The sequence below is a fragment of the Leucoraja erinacea genome, chromosome 20, assembly GCF_028641065.1.
Source record: "Leucoraja erinacea ecotype New England chromosome 20, Leri_hhj_1, whole genome shotgun sequence".
Taxonomy (NCBI): domain Eukaryota; kingdom Metazoa; phylum Chordata; class Chondrichthyes; order Rajiformes; family Rajidae; genus Leucoraja; species Leucoraja erinaceus.
Window position 1 is genome coordinate 23,755,498 of NC_073396.1, and position 19,171 is coordinate 23,774,668.

The 19,171-nt window shown below is 43.0% G+C and overlaps 1 protein-coding gene across 4 annotated transcripts in view; it reads left to right on the forward strand.

The window, feature by feature from the left end:
• Window positions 1-19,171, forward strand: part of traf7 (TNF receptor-associated factor 7) — a 66,179-nt gene that overhangs the window by 26,297 nt on the left and 20,711 nt on the right. For 3 of the 4 annotated variants that reach the window (XR_008725119.1, XM_055651669.1, XM_055651668.1), the window contains exons 3-7: window positions 2,273-2,330; window positions 8,012-8,103; window positions 16,493-16,609; window positions 17,102-17,194; window positions 18,151-18,184. Coding sequence is in view for 3 of the 4 variants with exons in the window: in XM_055651669.1 (XP_055507644.1) it covers window positions 2,273-2,330; window positions 8,012-8,103; window positions 16,493-16,609; window positions 17,102-17,194; window positions 18,151-18,184 (394 nt within the window). In the remaining variant the exon portion in view is untranslated. Of the gene's footprint in view, window positions 1-2,272; window positions 2,331-8,011; window positions 8,104-15,623; window positions 15,725-16,492; window positions 16,610-17,101; window positions 17,195-18,150; window positions 18,185-19,171 lie in introns of those variants that run through there. The other variant, XM_055651670.1, reaches the window with a different exon arrangement.

The following is a 19,171-nucleotide window of genomic DNA, read 5'->3' on the forward strand; positions in this document are numbered from 1 at the left end:
CGGGCCAAAACCCTTCTTCAGTCTTTTATCCAGTCTGAAGAAGGGTCCTGACCTGAATCATCACCTATCCATATTCTCAAGTGATGCTGCCTGACCCGCTGAGTTTAGACTTTACTTTTAGACTCTAAAGATACAGCACAGAAAGAGGCCCTTCGACCCACCGAGTCTGCATAGACCAGCGATCACTATCCTACACACCAGAAACAATTTACAACTTTTTACTGAAGCCAATTAACCTACAAACTTGCACATCTTTGGAGAGTGGGAGGTAAGTGGGGCACCCAGAGAAAACCCACACATTCACAGGGAGAACGTACAAGCTCTAAACAGACAGCATCCTGGTCCGGATCAAACCACAGTCTCTGAGGCTGTAAGACAGCGATTCTATCGCTGTGCCACTGCGCCACTTTAGTTACTCCAGGACTTTTTGTATTTTTATGTAAACCAGCACCTACAGTTCCTTGTGTCTGGTCCTTGTCGATGCTTTTTAACCTCCCTCCCTTCTAAAATAATTGGTTTAAATTTGCTATCATCCGATCTGTGGGAAGTGTTCTGGTAACTCTGGAATGTTGCCAGCTGGCAAACAATGCATCAGCTATTTCCACAGCTGTTTAGGAACTTTGGGATATGGGCCTTGGGAAATTATCAGCTTTCATTCCATTTAAATTATCCAGCACTATTTTTAAAAAGAGGCAAATTACCCAGTTCCTCATTTGCTCAGGATCTGTTCTGCATTACTTCACCTTCACGAGATCCAAGGCCTGTCACTCCCTCCTAACACTAGGATGCTTGACGAAGATATAACAATATGATAGAAGCTGCCACTGAGTCACCCGCGGCCACGCATGGAGGCAGGCCTGGCTCGCCGCCGCAAAGAAAGACCCTGCGGGCCACGTCCCGCGCAGGGGATGCTCGGAAGCCGCCGAGCTCAGCCCAGAAAACGCCAAGCTCAGACCCGAAGACCAGAGAGCTGAAGAGGTGGGAGCCACTGGTGATGACAGACACAAGGAGTGGGCCGTTTGGAGAGGGGCTGGGGTATTGCCTCCACAGCCTTCATGATCGGCTGCAGGAGGCAGCCACCAGACACAAAGACGGTTGGACAAGGAGTGGGACGTCAGTTCATCGGTCGAGGGCCACGGAGGAGGCTCTGCAGCAACCTGGGGCGTTCCTGGAGCGTGGACTAGTTACAGAGTCATACAGCATGGAAACAGGCCCTTCGGCTCAATTTCCCCACGCCGACCAACATGCCCAATCTTTGGTCTTTTTGTAAATGGTGCCAAAATATGGCGATTCGTGCATGTGTGATTGAAGCAAAAATAATTTCACTGTGCAGTGCACACATAACAATAGAGCACTATTGAACCATTCTTCACTGCATGTTCTGCAGTAGTACACAAAGGCAGTTCACAACCTCTATCAGGGACAATTGTGGATGGGCAGTGACTTCTGACCTTGCCAGTGATGCTCATATCTACAAAAATAATTTTTATTTTTGCATCATAGAGATGTTCCAAGCTGAGGTGGACAATAAATGTATAATTTCATACTGCCGATTTTTCCTCATGACAGTAATTCTTTGGGATTTTGACGTCGTGATCTGTCGTGTTTTTAAGTACGGTTATTCTTTTCATTACTGTCAACTTGCATACATTAATTTTAAAGCATACTCATCTCTCCTTTAATATTATCCTTGATATCTGACATAAATATTCTCTCTGTAATGTTATGTGACAAAAAGTAGTTTTCATTCACTGGTAATAGCATTGACCATTTTTAATGGGTTTGCAGTCAAATCTGGCGGAATTTATTTACATACTAAACAATAAACGGGTCATACTAATAATCAGGCTTTTGGCTTTGATTGCACAACCTGTCTTCTTATAATAAAGGGCACAAAGTGCTGGAGTAACTCATCAGGTCACGCAGCAACAGGACAGGTGATGTGTTTGGTCGGGACCTTTCTTCAAACTGATTGTGATTGGGAGCAGGGGGAGAAGGAAAACTGGAAGAGAGGAGTAGGCAGGAGATAGCCTGGCAAGTGATAGGTGAATAAATGATCAGTTTGATAAGTAATCAGACTGAAGAAGCATCCTGACCTGAAACGCCACCTATCCATGTTCACCAGAGATGCTGCCTGACCCGCTGAGTTACTCCAGCACTTTGTGTCTTCAAGTGATAGATGGATACAGGTGTGGGGAGGGGGTGGAGGGTTGATTTATGTCGTCTTTCACAATCCCAAGAATTTAAACTTTTATTTTTCTTTCAAAAACAGACAAGAATGGAAACGACTTTTGGTCCAGCATATTCCACTGTCACTACCATCACTAAAGGTAAGCGGGTGTATTTGTGTTCCTCTTGTCGAAGTATTTCGTTATCTACATATGATCCACACATTACTATTTAATTTAACTTGTGGTTACTCTGAAGAACTGTACCAAAACTGAAAGTTATTCTTGGTAGGAACACGTAGCCCCTCGTTTATTCTTCAGTGTTTAAGGAGGGCTATCTGGTCGCTGGAATTGTCCTGGTGCCATTATTTTTACTCTGTTAATTTATCATATCATATACTTATTAAAACTCTGTGTGTGTGTGTGTGTGTGTGTGTATATATGTCATTTTACATATTTCAGTAGCGATTTGCCTTATTTTAGAAATCCACTCCACTGTAAATTTTGTCAATTATTTCCCGATATTTTCACTAAAATTGTTCACCAAACAGACTTTTTTTTCAAATATCGCCGCTGGCCACTGCAGATCCCGAGGTCACTGACGCTCACGCACTGAAGAACTTTTTCTCTCCTAGCGGCCGGCGCAGCTTGTGAAGCCACACCCCTCCCCGCCCGCTCACTCCAGCTGCGGGTTTCCAGAGAGTCAGCCCCCCCCTCCTCCTCCTCCTCTTCTCACCTCCTTCCCTCTCCTCTCTACCCATCACAGAGGACGACCTCCTCTCCGTCTCCCCGGCCTGATCGTCTGTAACGTCCACTGCTTTTGGCAGTCCTCAGCAAAGAGTAGCAATGTTACAAAATGTTGAGATTTAAAAAATCAAGTCTGCAATTTATCCCATCAGATAAAGCATAAAAAGAAGTTTAATTTGACACCTAATTCACTTTCATATCTCAAGTAATAAAAATGTTATGGCCATTTTCATACTCGGAAATTAGCATCTTGTTCCCTATTGATTTTCTATGGACATAACAAAAAAGCTGTGATCGTGTGCAGTCAAAAGCCCATAACCTTCTTAAAAATTAAGAGAACTGAATGAAATTTTCAGTTATCATAGATTGAACCATTCTGAAACAGATATAAAATAATCTTACTTGGATGACTTGAAATTAAAGCATATAATTAGTTAGTTACCCAATTGTAGCTAATTACAAAATGCAATTACTAGATCTAAACATCTATCCATATCTTAAGAAAAGATTTAACAATTTTTAATCTTTCTCTCTCTCCCCCTCTCTCTCTCTCTCTCTCTCTCTCTCTCTCTCTCCTCCCTCCCCCACCCTCCCCATCACCCACCCTCCCTCTCCTCCACCCCCTACCCTCCACCCCCCTCTCTCCTGGTCTCTGCCCCCTCTCTCTCTGCCATCATTCTCTACCCCCCCCCCTTTCTCGATGTGCCTGCGAGTTGGGGGCTATGCGTCAGTGGATAGGGCAGTTATGGGGTAAAAGGAGCAAATGAATAATATTAATATAATATCGATGGGGGTAGTTAACGTGTGTGCGGGGAGTAGTTAGTGTGTGTGTGTATTTTACATATTCCGGTAGAGATTTACCTCATGATTCCGAAAATCCCCTCATCTGAAAATTTAATTCATTATTTCTCCAGTTTTGTACAAAAATTGTTCACCAATCTGACATCTTTTTAAAATCTAACGTGCTGGATGAAGTCACAATGCCTTTGCTCCTCACGGCAAACTGCGCAGAGTTTTCAACGCGCAGCCATGAGCTGTGAGTTGCGTGGCCCAGCCGCCCTCTCCCCCCCCAAATATAGATGATGACATAGTGATGTAACATTTTCTTTTATTCCGTGATGATTTTACCATTAACTGTGATTAAGAGGAACACAATGAAGTAACCACCCTCACGCCAAGTATAATAGTATTTCCTGTTGTGTTTTGCAAACTCTTCTGTAAATTAATTCCCTCTAGTATCCCTTATTACATATTCACTTGCTGTTTTTATTTATTCCCTTCAAAGATAGCCGTTTCTTCTTTACATTTTTGCATGCTTTACTCTTGAAGCAGAGTAGGTATCAGAGTCTGCATGGGTTTACAGAGGTAACTCGTACCTTGTGAGCCTGACTGATTTTTGTTTTAGGGAATTGTCTCAAGTAGTGGGCAGAAGAACATCTATTTTGTGAATTTTGGAGGAAAAGTTTGATAAAGCTTTTCATATGAGACTACGAGCTGCACATTAAAATCACGGATGGAGGGCAAATGCCAATTCTAACCCAATGCAGTGCGGTCTAAGGCTAATTTGTAAATCATTTACTACTTCCACTCTAGCAAAGTTTGGGGCTCACCGTGTGGTATGCTCTACATTGGAGAAACCAAACACATATTGGGTTATCGCTTTGCGGCCAACCTATGTTCAGTCCACAGACCCTGAAATTCCCATTGCCTGCCACTCTAAATCTACTTCCCAGGCCCTCACGTAAATTTGATGGGTTTTTTGAAGAAGCCACAGAGAAGATTTACGGGGAAACATGACCAATGTTGTATCCGTGGACTTTAGTGAGGCCTTTGACAAGGTAGAAGCTGGTCTGGAATTTGGATCACATGGGATCTAGGTGGAGATAGGCAAGGTTAGAGACAGGATGATATAGAGATTTGTTTTCCGACTGTACGAGTGGTGTGCCACAGGAATTAGTGTTGAGTCCCCTGTTGTTCACTATCTATATTAACAATTGGGATATGATTATAAGTGGCATGGTTAGCAGATGATACAAACATTTGTGGTTACCTGAGATTGCAACGGGATCTTGACCTGCTGGAGCATTGGGCCAAGGAGTGGCAGATAGAGTTAAATTGGGATAAGTGTTCCGTTTTGTAAAGACAAACCAGGGCATAAGTAAATGGTAGGAGAATGTTGTAAAACAGATGTACAAGGGATGCCAGTACATAGTTGCCCGTATGTGGTGACTCGGATAGATAGGCTGTTGAAGAAGACAATTGGTACGCTTGCCTTCATCAGTCAGGATATTTGAATACAGCTGTGCTAGACATTCGTATGCCTACATTTGATGCACAGTTCTAGTTGCCCTGCTGTATGCAGGTGCAAAAACGATTTGAGGATGTTACTGGGTCTGGAAGGTTTGAGTTATAAGGAGCGGCTGTGTCTTTTTTATCTGGAGGCGTAGCAGGCTGAAGGATCACCTTGTAGAGGTTTATCAAATTATATAAAATCCTCTCGATCCGGTAAAGTCCTTGTCATAAGTATAGAAAGAGTATATGAAAATAAATTTCTTGGTGTGACCTTAGACCACAAAATCTGCTGGAAACCACATATAAACCATGTCAAAGCAAAACTGGCAAAGTCGAAAGCAATATTGGGAAAATCAAGACACATTCTGGACCACAAATCATTACATACTCTGTATAATACACTCCTATTGCCATATCTGTGTTACTGTGTGGAGATATGGGGTAACACCTACAAAACCAACCTACAGCCGTTATGCACATTACAAAAAAGAGCAATAAGAATTATCAATAACGTTGGATATCTTGAACATACCAATTTATTATTCTTAAAGTCACATACACTGAAGTTCACCGATCTGGTTAAATTGTAAAGCTCTGGCCAGCAGCGGCCTCTGCAGCCTGTCCGCGTTTTTATTATTTTTTGTCTGTGTTTTTATGTAGTTTTTGTTATTTTATGTTGGGGGTGTGTGTGTGGGGGGGGGGGGGGGGGGGGGTGGGAGGGGGGGGGAACTTTTTTTGAATCTCTCCCTGCACTGGAGACCCGACCTTTTCTCGTCGGTTCTCAGGTGTCGTTGAGGGCCGCAACGAGGAGCGGCCTCCAACAGGAAGAAGCCGGGGACTCAGGTGTCGACTCACCGTTGCCGTCGCGGAGCTGGCCGAGTCCGGAGCGGGTGGAGCGGTGGAGGAGCGCTGCTGCTGCTGCTGCTGCTGCTGCTGCTACCGGAGAGTCGGAGACTCCAACGACGGGTCTGTGGACGACGGCACCGGGAGCCCACGGCTCCCTGGAGGGAGACCGCTTCTCAGGGCTCCTGCAACGGCGACTTCTCCCGCCCGAGTTGCGGGGTTGAAGAGCTCCTGGAGCGGGGCCTGACACCACTGCCCCGCGCGGCTGGAATGGCCGCGGACTCTGCGAGCGCACACCGGGGGCTCTAACACCAAGACCCGGTGTGCGACCTCGCACCACCCGGCGTGGCTTTAATGGCCGCGGGACAATCGCCATCGCCAGCCGGGGGCTATGACTTTGACTCTGACATCGGGGGGGGGAGAGAGTGCAGTGGAGAGATAAGTTTATTTGGCCTTCCATCACAGCTATGTGATGGATGTTTATGTTAAATGTAATTATTGTGTGTCTGGGGTCTATTTGTATGTAATGTATGGCTGCAGAAACGGCATTTCGTTTGGACCTCCAGGGGTCCAAATGACAATTAAATTGACTGACTGATTAAAGACTGTGCAAATCATGTACAAAGCAAGAAATAATTTACTTCCAAGAAATATACAAAAACTGTTTATGGAAAGACAGGGTGGGTATAATTTGAGAGGGGAACATAATTTTAAAAAACTCATTGTCAGAACAACTCTTAAAATTATGTGCATAGCAATCTGTGGTGTGAATTTATGAAATGGTCTGGAACAGGAGATAAAACTTAGTACAAGCATAATTCAGTTTAAAAAGATGTACAAAAACACTGTTTAAAAGGATATTGGGATGAGGATAGGTGATTGTGAGTGGGATATTTGTTATACTGATTGTATTGGGAAGGATGATTATAGAGTGATGGGTTGTATATATGACTAAGATACTGTATAGTATATGAGGGTTTTTTCTTTTCTTTTTCTTTTGCTTTTTTTGTATGGCTTTGTAAATATTTGATTAGTGTATAAATGCAAATAATTTGGTGTACATATAGTGGCTGGTGTACATATGGTGTACATATAACTGCTAAATTTGTATAAGATAATTACAAGCAGTTGAATAATGGGTGGGAATTAATAAGCTTTGGCTTCCAGCTCCTTTTCGGCCACATACGATTTCATTTATTTATAGATATTGTTTATGACACTTTATAGATATTCTTGTTTTGTTTTTTTGTATGCTGTTTCACACTTGCTTTTTATTCTTTTATTCCGTTCGAAATTAAAAAAAATAAAAAAAATAAAAAAAAAAATAGATTTATTTTGCGGCCATTCCATTTTAATGATGCCTTCTTATAGCAGGGCATCATGGGGAGCATGGATATAGTGAATGGACAGTCTTTTCCCCTAGATATGGAAGACTAAAAGCAGACGGTATAAGTTTAATTTGAGACCGAGAAGAAAGATTTAAAAGAGACCTAAGAGACAACATTTCCCCAGAGAGAGAGAGCGAGAGGGAGGGAGAGAGGGAGTGGGAGAGAGAATGGATTGAGCCACCAGAGGAAGTGCTGGAGGCAGGTACAATTACAGAATTTAAAAGACAATTAGACAGGTGCATGGATAGGGAAGGTTTGGAATGATATGGACGAGGTGCAGGCAAGTGGGACTAGCTTGGTTAGGCAACCTGGTCAGCATGGGTGAGTTGGGCCGACGGACTGTAGTCTCAGTGCTACAGTATAACTATGACACCCTAACCTTGCAACCTGTGGTCTCCTACAGTGTGACATTGGAGCCCAATGGAAGCTTCCAACTGGCAACATTGCAGCCTTCTCAACTTGTTGGGGGTTTGTTTGGTTCACTTTTTTTTCCTCCTGCGTAGAATTTAAGGTGCTATCTTTGCATGACTGTTAAATGAAGGATAACCCATTTTACTTTGGTTTGATATGCAGCTGATGGGACAAATACCTTCAAGCAGCATCGGAGGACCCCGTCTTCCTCTAGTACACTGCCATTTTCACCCAGGGATGAGGATGATGCAATGGTATGTATTTTGTAGCTGCATTAAACTTATCTTCCCCTTTGGTACCCACCACCATTGGTAAACTGCTCCAGCGATCTCTACCAATTATCTGTACTGAAAGTAACAGCCTTCACCACAATTACATTTTCTTGCCGCCTTTAAATTTTTTTTGGAGGTTTAATAAAGGTAGGACATACATCATGAGTGATAGAGCCCTGAGGCGCATTGATGAATGCAACAACCTGGGTGTAAAAGTCCATAGATCTCTTAAGATGACAAGACAGGTGGATGAGATGGTGAAAGGGTAATGCAGGATTTGGGCCTTTATAAATCAGGACATTGTGCATATGGACATGGGGTTTGTGGTACAACTCTATAAAACTTTGGTTAGTCCACAGCTAAAGTAGTGTGTGCAGTTCTGGATGCCACACTTTAAGACTAATGCACAGCCAAATGTGCAGAGAGGATTCATCAGGATGTGGTCTAGGTTGGCCTGCTTCAGTTTGGAGCAGAGCCTGGATAGGCTGGATTTGTTTTCCTGATGGGTGAGGAGGGACCTGATAGAGGAGTACAAAATGATGAGGATCCTGGATAGAGTGGATAGTGGAAAAATACTTCTCCCCATAACAAAGATGTATAAAAGCAGAAGTGATAGGTTTGTGTATCTGAGATAGATCTGGGGTAAAAATATTTTCAACCAAGGGCCTGAGCTATAGGGAGAGGTTGAGCAGGCTATGACTTTATTCCAATGAAAGCAGGAAGATGAGTAATGATCTTATAGAGGTGTATAAGACTGAGAAGAATGATAGGATAAATGCACGATATTTCACCCAGAGCATCGGAATCAAGAACCAGATGACATAGGTTTAAGGTATTAGGAACCTGAGGGGCAATTTTTTCACTCGGATGGTGGTGGGTGTATGGAACGAGCTGCCAGAGGAGGTTGTTGAAAAATGTACTGTCCCAATGTCTAAACAAAAATGTGGACAGGTACATGGATAGGATAGGTTTAAAGGATATGGGCCAAATGCTGACAGGCGGGACTAGTGTAGATGGGGCATGTTGGTTGTAGTGGGCCCTCTTTCCATGCTGTGACATGCGGTGGTTATAACCTGGAACAAATTACCTGAGAAATTGATGAAAGCAGGTAATCTCACACCATTTAAAAGCAATCTGGATGACTATTTGTACTGCCAAGCCTTACATGCTATGGACTAAGTGCTTGTAAATGGGATAAGTATAGTATTGGTTTATTATTATTATTATTATTATTATTGTCACATGAAAATCTTTGCGTGCTATCCAGTCAAATTATACTATACGTGAGTACAGTCAAGCCACTCACAAGCACACAGGTTGTGTACAGAGAGAAAAATACCATAATGCATGATATATTGTTACAACATTATACCATTACAGTTGCAGAGAAAGTGCAGATTAGGAAAAAAAGGACAAAGTCTGCAATGCGGTAGGTTAGAAGATTAGAACTGTACCCTAACTTATGAGAGGACTGTTCAGTAGGCTGATAACAGTGGGGAATAAGTTGTTTGGTGGTGAGCATGGATATGGTGGGACAAATGCCTGTTACTCTGCTGCATGACTTTAGAACTCTTTGCCAAGTTATATTATACTCAAATTCTCTGCCTACTTCAAGTACTTCATTGGATCCAAGTTCTTAAATCTCATTTTTTAATGGATATGTAGTAACATTTGCTTTCTCGAGTGGTTTAGTTTTTGTGGCACCTTGTTCTTCTAAGTTGGTAAATTAAATTTCTATCCTTCTGGTTTTCTGATAATGTCTCAACTTCCTTCCTGTAAAGCAGATAAAGCTGAGCACTATGTCCCTGATGCACTCATTAGGGCCAGTTAGAACTTACTGTTTACCACAACTCTATACCAGACTCTGAAGTTACATCTTTAGTTCTCCGTGCCACTATTTATATTTACTGTCTTCATTACTTCATTTGCCAAATTTCCCAAAATGTCTCTCTTTCTCTAACCTCTGGTGCCTTCAATTTATCAATCACTTTTGTTTTCTACTTGCCTCACGATTTTTATATTTTCCCATGGTGAATTCCATATATCACCTTTCTAGCATTGCATGCCCGGGAATGTTTCATAGAAACAGGAATTGAAAATGCTGGTTTAAAATAAATGAATGCACAAAGCACTGGAGTTACTCGGCGGGTCAGGCGGCATCATTGGAGGTCTTGACCCGAAACGCCACCCATTCCCTGTCCAGAGATGTTGCCTGTCCCGTTGAGTTGCTCCAGCTTTTTGTGTCTATATCTGGAGGACATGTATAGGCAGAGTTTCAGGTTGGGATCCCCTTTTAGACTCTTACTAGGGAGAGAAAGCCTGGCATTGGGGGATATAGGTGAGGGGATTATTTTATATTCATTTGGAACAACATGCACTACACCTAATTTAAGTTTAGGTTTCATGTTATCTGTTTACTGAGTTGAAAAGCTTTTGCATGCTATCCAAACCGATCAGATACTTTAAAATGTGCCTTCGCAACATAGAAACTTAGAAACATAGAAATTAGGTGCAGGAGTAGGCCATTCGGCCCTTCGAGCCTGCACCGCCATTCAATATGATCATGGCTGATCATCCAACTCAGTATTCCGTACCTGCCTTCTCTCCATACCCCCTGATCCCCTTAGCCATAAGGACCACATCTAACTCCCTCTTAAATATAGCCAATGAACTGGCCTCAACTATCCTCTGTGGCAGAGAGTTCCAGAGATTCAAGAGTCAAGAGTCAATTTAATTGTCATTTGGACCCCTGGGGGTCCAAACGAAATGTCGTTTCTGCAGCCATACATTACACACAAATAGACCCCAGACACAACATAATTACATTTTACATAAACATCCATCACATAGCTGTGATGGAAGGCCAAAAAAAACTTATCTCTCCACTGCACTCTCCCCCCCCCCCCCCCGATGTCAGAGTCAAAGTCAAAGCCCCCAGCTGGCGATGGCGATTGTCCCGCGGCCATTGAAGCCACGCCGGGTGGTGCGAGGTCGCACACCGGGTCTTGGTGTTGAAGCCCCCGGTGTGCACTCGCAAAGTCCCGCGGCCATTCCAGCCGCGCGGGGCAGTGGTGTCAGGCCCCGCTCCAGGAGCTCTTCAACCCCGCAACACGGGCGGGAGAATTCGCCGTTGCAGGAGCCCCGAAAAGCGGTCTCCCTCCAGGGATCCGCGGGCTCCCGGTGCCGCCGTCCGCAGACCCGCAGTAGCAGCCTTCGCATCAGCAGCGGCGGCATCGGCAGCAGCAGCAGCAGCAGCAGCGGCTCCTCCACCGCTCCACCCGCTCCGGTCCCGGCCAGCTCCGCGACGGCAACGGTGAGTCGGCACCAGAGTCCCCGGCTTCTTCCCGTTGGAGGCCGCTCCTCGTTGCGGCCTCAACGACACCTGAGACCTGACGAGAAAAGGTCGGGTCTCCAGTGCGGGGAGAGATTCAAAAGTTTCCCCCCCCCCCCCCCCCCCACCCCCCCCCACCCCCCCCCCACACACACACACCCCAACATAAAATAACAAAAACTACATAAAAACACAGACAAAAAAATAATAAAAACGCGGACAGGCTGCAGAGGCCGCTGCTGGCCAGAGCCGCGCCGCCTACTCTCTGTGTGAAAAAAGTTCTTCTCATCTCGGTTTTAAAGGATTTCCCCTTTATCCTTAAGCTGTGACCCCTGGTCCTGGACTTCCCCAACATCGGGAACAATCTTCCTGCATCTAGCCTGTCCAACCCCTTAAGAATTTTGTAAGTTTCTATAAGATCCCCTCTCAATCTTCTAAATTCTAGAGAGTATAAACCAAGTCTATCCAGTCTTTCTTCATAAGACAGTCCTGACATCCCAGGAATCAGTCTGGTGAACCGTCTCTGCACTCCCTCTATGGCAATAATGTCCTTCCTCAGATTTGGAGACCAAAACTGTACACAATACTCCAGGTGTGGTCTCACCAAGACCCTGTACAACTGCAGTAGAACCTCTCTGCTCCTATACTCAAATCCTTTTGCAATGAAAGCTAACATACCATTCGCTTTCTTTACTGCCTGCTGCACCTGCATGCCTACCTTCAATGACTGGTGTACCATGACACCCAGGTCTCGCTGCATCTCCCCCTTTCCCAATCGGCCACCATTTAGATAATAATCTGCTTTCCTGTTTTTGCCACCAAAATGGATAACCTCACATTTATCCACATTATACTGCATCTGCCAAACATTTGCCCACTCACCCAGCCTATCCAAGTCACCCTGCAGTCTCCTAGCATCCTCCTCACAGCTAACACTGCCCCCCAGCTTAGTGTCATCCGCAAACTTGGAGATATTGCCTTCAATTCCCTCATCCAGATCATTCATATATATTGTAAATAGCTGGGGTCCCAGTACTGAGCCTTGGGGTACCCCACTAGTCACTGCCTGCCATTGTGAAAAGGACCCATTTACTCCTACTCTTTGCTTACTGTTTGCCAGCCAGTTCTCTATCCACATCAATACTGAACCCCCAATGCCTTGTGCTTTAAGTTTGTATACTAATCTCTTATGTGGGACCTTGTCGAAAGCCTTCTGGAAGTCCAGATACACCACATCCACTGGTTCTCCCCTATCCACGCTACTAGTTACATCCTCGAAAAATTCTATAAGATTCGTCAGACATGATTTACCTTTCGTAAATCCATGCTGACTTTGTCCAATGATTGCACCACTTTCCAAATGTGCTGCTATCCCATCTTTAATAACTGACTCTAGCAGTTTCCCCACTACCGATGTTAGACTAACTGGTCTGTAATTCCCCATTTTCTCTCTCCCTCCCTTCTTAAAAAGTGGGGTTACGTTTGCTACCCGCCAATCTTCAGGAACTACTCCAGAATCTAAAGAGTTTTGAAAGATTATTACTAATGCATCCACTATTTCTGGAGCTACTTCCTTAAGTACTCTGGGATGCAGCCTATCTGGCCCTGGGGATTTATCGGCCTTTAATCCATTCAATTTAACCAACACCACTTCCCGGCTAACCTGGATTTCACTCAATTCCTCCAACTCCTTTGACCCGCGGTCCCCTGCTATTTCCGGCAAATTATTTATGTCTTCCTTAGTGAAGACGGAACCAAAGTAGTTATTCAATTGGTCCGCCATATCCTTGTTCCCCATGATCAACTCACCTGTTTCTGACTGCAAGGGACCTACATTTGTTTTAACTAATCTCTTTCTTTTCACATATCTATAAAAACTTTTGCAGTCAGTTTTTATGTTCCCTGCCAGTTTTCTTTCATAATCTATTTTTCCTTTCCTAATTAAGCCCTTTGTCCTCCTCTGCTGGTCTTTTAATTTCTCCCAGTCCTCCGGTATGCTGCTTTTTCTGGCTAATTTGTACGCATCATCCTTCGCTTTGATACTATCCCTGATTTCCCTTGTTATCCATGGATGTACTACCTTCCCTGATTTATTCTTTTGCCAAACTGGGATGAACAATTTTTGTAGTTCATCCATGCAGTCTTTAAATGTCTTCCATTGCATATCCACCGTCAACCCTTTTAGAATTAATTGCCAGTCAATCTTGGCCAATTCACGTCTCATACCCTCAAAGTTACCTTTCTTTAAGTTCAGAACCATTGTTTCTGAATTAACAATGTCACTCTCCATCCTAATGAAGAACTCAACCATATTATGGTCACTCTTGCCCAAGGGGGCACGTACAACAAGATTGCTAACTAACCCTTCCCTCATTACTCAATACCCAGTCTAAAATAGCCTGCTCTCTCGTTGGTTCCTCTACATGTTGATTTAGATAACTATCCCGCATACATTCCAAGAAATCCTCTTCCTCAGCACCCCTGCCAATTTGATTCACCCAATCTATATGTAGATTGAAGTCACCCATTATAACCGTTTTGCCTTTGTCGCACGCATTTCTAATTTCCTGTTTGATACCATCTCCAACTTCACTACTACTGTTAGGTGGCCTGTACACAACACCCACCAGCATTTTCTGCCCCTTAGTGTTTTGCTGCTCTACCCATACTGATTCCACATCCTCCAAACTAATGTCCTTCCTTTCCATTGCATTAATCCCCTCTCTAATCAGTAACGCTACCCCCCCTCCTTTTCCTTTCTGTCTATCCCTCCTGAATATTGAATATCCCTGGATGTTCAGCTCCCAGCCTTGGTCACCCTGGAGCCATGTCTCCGTGATCCCAACTATATCATAGTCATTAATAGCTATCTGCACATTCAACTCATCCACCTTATTACGAATGCTCCTTGCATTGAGACACAAAGCCTTCAGGCTTGTTTTTACAACACTCTTACCCCTTATACAATTATGTTGAAAAGTGGCCCATTTTGATTTTTGCCCTGGTTTTGTCTGCCTGCCACTTTTACTTTTCACCTTGCTACCTATTTCTTCTACCCTCATTTTACACCCTTCGGTCTCTACGCTCACACATTTAAGAAACCCTTTCCCTTTAACTCCATCCTCCACTGTCCCATTCAACACCCTTTTAGGTTTAGTTTATTTTTATTATCACATGTACAGAAGTACAATGAAAAGCTTTTTGTTGCGTGTTAACCAGTGAGCAGAAAGACTATACATGATTACAATCAAACCATCCACAGCGTAAAGATACAGGATAACGGGAATAACGTTTAGTGCAAGTAAAGTCCGATTAAAGATAGTCCTAGGATCCCCAATGAAGCAGCTAGTTGGACAGGATCGCTCTCTAGTTGTTGATGGGATGGTTCGGTTGCCTGATAATAGCTGGGACGAAATTGTTCCTGCATCTGGAGGTGTAGTTGACTAAAGGATTAGGTGACATTTCGGGTCAAAACCCTTCCCCAAATATCTGGGAGAAGGATCTCGACCCGAATGACCCAAAGATGGTGCCGGACCTGCTGTGTTACTCCAGCATTTTGTGCCTATCTGACCGTTGTGTCTTTTAAAAAAAATGTACAACTGAATTGCAGTGTGAGGACCATGTCACTGATCAGTTCTTCAAATAAACCCCACTTGCGGTGCTTGATGCTTTGAATGCTGCGATCTGTTCCAGAATCCCCTCAATGTTGATTTTGAGTTAGCGCCTTTATATTACCCAAAGTAAGTTATTCTGACTTAGCCAGTCTCATGATAAGAGTGACACACTTGCATTAATTCGCACAGCTCATATTTTTAATAAACAATTTACCATCTATTTTTCCCTCTTCCTAACATCTCCGCACCTTGCGTTGGATCAGATAAATGTTATAGTTTGTTATTCATACAACTTCTTTGAACTTGTGTACAATTACGTTTCTCTCTGGAAATAGCTTCACTTGTAAATACAGCCCTAATCATTAATCTGTTACTAAGCACAAGACAAACTTTTATATAGTCATTTGTAGAGTCAGTCGATGACATAGTTTATTGCCCTTAGTTAGGCCCCCAGTGCAGGAAATGGCAAAGTGCGACTCATGTTAATTGAATGGCAGGAAATCACCAGATTTAGTGGAATAGAAAACTTGGCAAAAGCTTTGTAGTGATTGGGACAAGTGCAGCTGCACAATGCCTGTGTTGTCATTGTTTGTCCAGTCTGTGTCTTTGCTAGCTTTTAAGAATCTGAAGACAAGACAACTTTAACTAAAGTTGCAAGGTAAGTTCGTTGTATGTTTTTTGTACGTGGGAATGTAAGATCGTGGAGTTTCTTTTGAAGAACTTTCCAGTTACCATCCAGTAGTAATGATGTTTGAGTCTCTGGCGGTCTGGATTTCAATGTGGTTTCTTTAAGATTTGAGGCATTGCAGCTGCTGTAGTTTTAAGCGATTAGATATGTGTTTAAAAAACAAGCTAGTTTGTAGTCATCATCCTCTGTGGGAACTATGGAGTTCTGTACTTAATCACAATATTTTTATGCTCATTGAAGGCTGGAGAAGAATTCTATATAGAGCTAATTGGAATCGTCCAGTAACTGCTTTAATGCAAAATGGAACATTGGATTGGACATATTTGTCTGTTGCAAAAGTGGTATTTAAATGATCACTGTCTCCTTTTCATATGCAGTTAAAAAGTTGTCTGGTAATGGTCAGAGCGACACCGGCTGAGATTGATTCTCTTCCTGTGGGAACTGTGGAATCAGATATATTTAAACACTGAGTATTTTCATGTTCGCTAGAGGCATGAGTAAAATTCTTTACAGAATTCTTTGGAGTAATCCAGTAGCTACTTCAATGCAATCTGCATCATTTAAAAGGATATTTGTCAGTTGCAAAAATGGCATTTAAATGTTGACAATTTCCTTTTTGTACGCAGCCAAAAGGTTAAAATGGTGTCTGTAGTAATGGCCAGAGCTACACCAGTCGAGAGTAATTCGTCTTTCTGCTTGATGTAAAGGATAGTAATTGTTACTGCTGTCTTTTTGTAGCCTCCGATCAGTACTCCACGTCGATCGGATTCGGCCATCTCTGTACGGTCCCTGCACTCGGAATCGAGCATGTCTCTCCGATCCACGTTCTCTCTACATGAAGAGGAAGACGAGCAGGTTAGAGCGTAGTGTGTCAGTTTTGGGAAGTGAAAGGGCGAATAAATAAACCGAGAATTTCTGCCTGAAATGGCCGTCAATTGATCTCTGTGGAGTGCGTTCTTTCGCGTGTGCTTTTGAACGTGTTTTATAAACCAAATGTAATAATTGCTTAAATCCGGAAATGGGATACAATAACCAAGATGCAGTAAAAAAAAAATACAGGATTTTGCATACTGCAGGGATGGGATATACAGCTAGCTCTGGAGATCAATAGATGAATGTTAAAATAATTAGTTGCCAGATGTTATTTAGAAATTTGTATTTTCAAATCCATTTCAAGATGGTAGAATTAAATGTAAAAGATTCACTAGTAAAATGGATGAAGTTAAGCCACTATATAATTCCTAAGAAGCAAAACATAGTTAATAAGTGGTCAGCATGTGTGATATTTGCCTGCTGTGTATCATATTATGATCACCTGTGTTTTATAATCTGCTCTTGTTATTCCAGGAACTCTTGGTTTTTGCTGAACAGCCATCAGTAAAATTATGTTGCCAACTTTGTTGCAGTGTGTTCAAAGATCCTGTCATCACAACATGTGGTGTAAGCAAAGCAATTCTATACTCTTACATAATTGTTCAAAAGTGTTTGAATGTTTTAGTTTGTGGACGTGTGGGATCAGTTGCGATTAATATTTAAGCAAAGTAGGAACAATTTTGCTGTTTGATGGCTAGTCCAACTACTGGAGCCAAAATTCTACATAAATATTAATTCATTGAAAAATGTACACAACATACCGAAGTACTTAATTTTTGTGCGGTGTGGAATGGAGGATCAAAGAGGGAGGAATTCAATGTTCGTTTCTTGATTCTTACCGTTAACAGTAAATGTTCTCGGAAAGGAGAGTTCTTGAAAAACCTATAAACATAATTATATTAGGTATATAAATATAAATAACTTTGCTGTAATAGTGTTTTGATTGAACCTCTGAAATTATCACCAGTTTATAGCCAAACCTTCATGCCATCGTGTAATCCTAGTTGCAAGACATTTGTTTTTAGTTTACTACACAGTCAAAGTCCTTTCTCAGGAAGCGCTGGATTTTGCTTATTAGCGTGGAAAGCCCCTTTAACAGGAAGCATGTACGTTGGACATGACGTCCAAGTAGCGAATGTTTTTGCTGCGGCTATGAAAGAGAGATGAATGCGTGCTAGCGTAGAACTGAAGTTCCAACCAGCATGCCAGTCGGCAAGGCTGGGAGACGACGTGACACTGTTTGTGTACTTCTGGAATTGTTGATAGCCTTTACACTAATGTGAGTGGATTATGGGTGTTTGATCTGGGAAGCTGCTCTGTAGCACAGAGTTGGCATTTATTGTTTTTGTTTTCTGATCAGGTCAGGAAGGAAACTCTTTCAGTGTATTGGCCGTAGAACACAAATCATGTTGCTAGTCTAAACCGGTTTAACATTCCACAGTTTCACATACTTGTTCATCTTTCTTTTTCGTGAAGAAAATGGCACTTGGTAATACTAGTGTTCTTTGTTTTATTTTAAATAGCACACATTTTGCAGAAGGTGCGCCCTAACATCTGGTAAGTTCCATCTTGTGCGCTGAAGAGCTTAACGTCACAAATGTTTCCATATTCCATATGTACAAGACATTGGTGAGGCCAAATTTAGAGTATTGTGTTTTGTTTTGGTCGGCTAGTTTAATTTAGTTTAGAGATACAGCGTGGAACCAGGCCGAATCCGCACTGACCAGCGATCCCCGTTACACTAGCACATACTTCACACGAGAGACAGTTTGCAGTTTTTTTTTACCAAAGCCAATTAACCTACAAACCTGTCGACTTTGGGGGAAACCGCACACGGTCATGGGGAGAACGTACATATAGCACCCGTAGTCAGAATCGAACCCGGGTCTCTGGCGCTGTAAGTCAGCAACTCTACATCTGTGCCACTGTGCCACCCATCCTCGAGATGTTGGAGGAAAGATGGTGTTAAGCTGGAAAGAGTGCAGAAAAGATTCACAAGGATGTTGCCAGGACTCAAGGACCTGAGCTACAGGGAGAGGTTGAGCAGGCTAGGATTTTATTCCTTGTAGCGAAGGGGAATGATATAGAGGTATACAAGATCATGAGAGGAATAGATAGCATAAATGCACATAGTCTTTTACCCAAGAATCGAGAACCACAGGACATAGGCTTAAGATGAGGGAGGGGAGCAATTTAAGAGGAGTCAAAGGGGCGACTTTTATTGCACAAATAGTGGTAGGTGTATGGAATGAGCTGCCAGAAGAGGTAGTTGAGACGGATACTATCGCATTTAAGAAACATTTAGACAGGTACATAGATAGGAAAGGTTTTAGAGGGATATATAGGCCAAACGCAGGCCGGTGGGATAATTGTATCTGCAACATGTTGGTTGGCGTGGGCAAATTGGGTCGAAGGTGTGTTGAATGCAACACTATTTTCTCTTCACAAACCGCTTTACATCAACCGGTATAGCACATCCCAAAGATGAGCGGGCTGTAAGTTAATTATATGCTGTAAATTGCCCCAAGTGTGCAGGGAGAGGGT